The following is a 4,952-nucleotide window of genomic DNA, read 5'->3' as shown; positions in this document are numbered from 1 at the left end:
TTTTATTATACAAACGTTATTTAGACATTTAATTATTATAAATATATATATATATATATATATATATATATATTTATATAATAAAATATTTTATGAAAGCTTTATTTAGAAAATAAAATAATAAAGAAATTAAATAGTATCTAATAAGAAATTGAAGTATAATTGTTAAGGAGCTCTTTTATTTATAATGTTAAAGTATATTTAATTTAATTTAAATACGCAAATGTTATATGATATTATTTTTTTTCATTATTTCTTTAAACATTTTAATTGTTACTACAAATTTGCCTCTTATAATGCAATTTAATAAAAATTTTGCTTTATAGTTTACAATTAAGCTTTCAGTTTTGTTAAGTAATGCTACATTATAATGCTTTTAATTATGTTTAGTTTTATATGTATAACTTTTGATTTATATGTTGTAATTAAAAATAACAGCACACAAAAATATATATATATAATATAATATAAATATTATACTATTTCGCATTTATTTTTATTTTGCTAAGCATTATTTGCTTATATTTTAAAATATTTTTTTATTAATTATTTTATCCTTATCTTAATTTATTTTTTTATAAATTACTTTTATTATTTAAAATGTGTAAAGTTTTATAATATTGCACGCATGGTTTTGTTTGATATGGTCGATCCTAATTTCTACAGGCTTCAGAGGACAGTACATATTTACAGGGTTCTGCAAGTAGACCAAAAACTGTTAAAAGAGGAGTAGATGAATTCAATATAGATGAGGGTGAGCCTGAGAAAGTGGATCACCTTCTGTTTCTTGTACACGGTATTGGTAGTGTTTGCGATCTGAAGTTTCGTACTGTAGAAGAAGTTGGTAAGTTGCGGAAAATATAATATTAATTTGAAATAAATTCATTATTATAGTTATTTGTATGTAAAATTCAAATTATAATATTAACGTCATTAATTTTTTAGTTGATGAATTTCGAAGTATATCATTTCAATTAGTGCAATCACATTATCGTACTGCATGCGAGCAAGGAATTGTAAATAGAATAGAAGTTTTACCGATCTCCTGGCATACAACGCTTCATTCAGATACGGGAATTGATAAACGACTACAAGCTATCACATTGGAGAGTATTCCGAAACTGCGACATTTTACTAACGATACTTTACTTGATATACTTTTCTATACTAGTCCTATATATTGTCAAACTATCATGCAAACAGTCGGAAGTGAGCTGAACAGATTGTACTCACTATTCAAAGAAAGAAATCCTGTCTTTGATGGAGAAGTATTCTTAGGCGGTCATTCATTAGGTAGTTTGATCATGTTTGATCTATTGTGCCATCAAACACCCGAGAAAGAAGATATGGACAACGAGGAAGTGAGTAATAATAAAAAATATAAATAAAAAATTTATGTATTTTATTTTTCTTAATCTTATAATTTAAATGCTTTCACACTTTTTATATTTAGGCTCTAAAATATTGCAATTACAGGAAAGTGACAGTATTGGACCCATTCAGCCAATGCCTTCAGCTATTATCAAGAGACGTCTTAGTAGAAAAATCAGCTATGTAATGGGAGCTGCAGGAACAGGCCAGCCTTATATACATTATCCGCAACTCACTTTTCGCCCGCGTGCCTTCTTTGCTCTCGGTAGTCCGATTGGCATGTTCGTAACGGTTCGAGGTATCGATACTCTAGGAGAAAATTTTACTCTGCCTACTTGTCCGGCTTTCTTCAACATCTTTCATCCGTTTGATCCGGTAGCTTATCGAGTAGAGTCCTTAATTAATTCTGAAGCCAGCAATTTCCGACCTATGCTGATACCACATCACAAAGGCAGGAAGAGGATGCATTTAGGTGAGTACTTATACCCATGTGAAGTTGGCTCCCCACTTTTGAGAAAATTAATTTTTCATAGCTCACTCGATTGCTCATCGTTTGTACATTTATGCACACTTTGAATTTTTGTTTGTACACTTTCTAGTAAGAAAGTTACTTAAAAAATCCAATTTTGGTAGGGCTAACTTCACACTAACTTTCCAACTTTGAGCAAATTGGATCGAAAAGATCATAATCAATAGATTTTCATTTGCATATTTCGAAAAAATTCGATTTTTCGCATCCTTAGTTAAAAACATTAATTTAAAGTTTTGAGAAGAGAGAGAAGAGAGTCGAAAGCGGCAAATAGATTCAAATTGCATCTACTATATGTAAAATGGTATGAATCGATAGGTTTTTGTTTGCATATTTCAAAACAAGTCGATTTTTTGTTTGCACTTTAGTTAAAAAGGTATTAACAAATAGGAATCAATTTCATAGAAATTACGTTTTCAGCTCGAATTTAAAGGGGGAGCCTAATGTACTTCGCTAAAATATGATCTTTGGGAATTTTTCTTAAAGAGATGATTCGATGAAACTTTTTGAAACTTTAGGATGTTTTTGAAGTATATATATATATATATATTTGCAGATATAATTTTGCAATTTTAAATGACTTAGTGATGAATATGATTGTTTGCGCCAAGAGGGAAGTGTCTTAAGGGATGCAGCGCAAAAATTAAAATTATGTGAATATAAAAGCGCATAAATAGCATATTATATAATTTATTCATTAAAATTTGGTTAAGTCGGGGGGCCAGTTAAGTAGATATATTTATTGATATAAAGTTAGTCCCCCAAAATTGTTTTTTTAATACATTTTTTGAACTAAAGGATGTGGAAACGAAAAATCGACTTGTTTTGAAATATGCATTTTGAAATATAAACTATTGAATCATTTTGAGCATAGTAGGTGCAATTCGAACCTATTTGCCGCTTTCGACTCTTTTCGAAACTTTAATTAATTGTGATTATTATTTTTAACTAAGGGTGTGCGAATGAAAAATCGAATTGTTTCAAAATTTGCAAACGAAAAGCTATCGATTATGATCTTTTCGATCCAATTTGCTTGAAGTTGAGGGGCTAATGTGAAGTTAGCTCTCTCTATTTTTTTTAGTAACTTTCTTACTACAAAGTGTGCAAACGATGAGCAATCGAATAAGCTATGGAAAAAATTAATTTTTTCAAATGTTGGGGGGTCAATTTCATACGGGTAGTATTTATTATTAAATTTTTAAATATGCGCGTGACGATTTGTAATAATAAATTATGTCCTAGGTTGAACTTACTTATTATAGCACAAATTATTCCAGCAATGTTGCAACATTCTAGTAATATTGCAATAATATTATAAGCTTATAGCATTATTGTAAATGCTGCTTTTGTATTGTATAGATATGTCCTTACTAATATTTATTATTTACAGAATTAAAGGAGACGATGGCACGTGTCGGAGCGGATTTGAAACAAAAATTAATTGATTCCGTAAGGCAAACATGGAACTCTTTCTATCAACTAGCCTTATTTCATAAGCCAGACAACCAAATTTTTGAACGCGAAATTGATAAAGTCGTCGAAGAACAATTACATAAACCACCAAGCGTATCAGATCAACATAACAACGATGATGATGGTGCCAATTTAAAAGTAGGAAAACTTAATGGTGGTCGCAGAATAGATTACGTTCTTCAAGAAGCGCCTTTTGAATATATTAATGAATATATTTTTGCTCTTACAAGTCATATCTGTTACTGGTAAGTAGTACATTTCTTACGAGAAATACTTTGCTTTATATACATACTATATACTATTTATAATTTGATTTTAGGGAATCTGAAGATACTATGCTTTTGATATTGAAAGAAATATATGGGTCTAAAGGTATTCAGACCGACGCGCAACTTCCTCAGCAGTCAATGTCAATTGAGAGAATGTCTCCTTCTCCATCTTTGAATTTAGCAGCTGCCTTGTCACCCAGTAAAAGTAATATAGGAACATCACTTGTTATGGGCGTAGATCCTACAGTGCCTATGTCCAGTAAATCTGTCGGTCCACCACCTAAGACTGGTTTTGTACCGAAATCCTGATCGATGGAATACTTTTCTCATAATTATATGCTGCGAGATTAAATTATATTGGAACAGAAATTAATCTTATTTCTAATTAATATTTAAAAAAGGAGCAATTAGGTTGACGTTAAAAAAATGGAATGCAGAACAATCAAACTTTGTACTTTACAGTATCTTTTGATTATCTGTAAATTTTAGCATTATTTAATTATATACAAATATCAAGTATTAATTGCACAAAAATTGGCCTACGTATTCAGCTCTTCAAATAAACTTAGTTTATAGCAAATTAATTGTTAGGTAGGTAAAGGATGTAAATAATGATTCGATTAGTTCGTATGTTGGAATAATATCGGTAATTTTTTTATTGCAATTTGCGTTTATTATTTGCATATCTGGTGCATTTATATACATTATTGATATTTAGATTATGTGTAATTGTGATTGTATGATCGAAAATATATATATATATGAAGCGTTAACTAGAAAAGAAAGATATGAAAATGAAAATGTGTAAATGAAATAATATGTAAATATATAATTTAGTTGGATAAAGATATAGTAGATTATATAAACTTTTTTATAATCTGCTTGAACGAATTATGAACATACTAATTTTGATTCTTATGTATGCGCGTATTTTAATAAATTACTGTATTCTTTTATATTATTATTAATTATCTATATTCCCTTACACATAATTTGATTATAGATTTGCAATTGTGCTGTCAAATATCATTATTTATAATTATTAATAATATTATTTTCAAGTTCATGTCAGTTACGTATAGTGACACATGACAAAATTATGGATCAACTTCAAAATTATGGAATTTCAACTTCAGCAATTTCGATATTGTGCAGTCAGGCAATGCCGATATGTTCTTTAAAATGGTGTTACATGTTCAATCGGATCAGCGAATGGCGTCACCTTATCGCGCAAGCAGGGCTAGAGAAAAAAAAGAAAACGCTTCGGCACATGCACGGCTATCACGAAACGCTAATTAATTGCGGTGCAA

At 29.4% G+C, this 4,952-nt stretch overlaps 1 protein-coding gene across 1 annotated transcript in view; it reads left to right on the top strand.

The window, feature by feature from the left end:
* Positions 1-4,592, top strand: part of LOC105625955 (SEC23-interacting protein-like) — a 19,168-nt gene extending 14,576 nt beyond the window's left edge. The window contains exons 5-9 of the mRNA XM_012207268.1: positions 667-844; positions 946-1,365; positions 1,454-1,843; positions 3,291-3,618; positions 3,693-4,592. Of these exons, the coding sequence (XP_012062658.1) occupies positions 667-844; positions 946-1,365; positions 1,454-1,843; positions 3,291-3,618; positions 3,693-3,951 (1,575 nt within the window). The 3' untranslated portion in view covers positions 3,952-4,592. The remainder of the gene's footprint in view (positions 1-666; positions 845-945; positions 1,366-1,453; positions 1,844-3,290; positions 3,619-3,692) is intronic.
* Positions 4,593-4,952: the final 360 nt, after the last annotated feature.

The sequence above is a fragment of the Atta cephalotes genome, assembly GCF_000143395.1.
Source record: "Atta cephalotes unplaced genomic scaffold scaffold00001, whole genome shotgun sequence".
In the NCBI taxonomy this organism is placed as follows: domain Eukaryota; kingdom Metazoa; phylum Arthropoda; class Insecta; order Hymenoptera; family Formicidae; genus Atta; species Atta cephalotes.
Note: the sequence above shows the minus strand (reverse complement) of the source record. Positions and strands in the feature narration are given on the sequence as shown.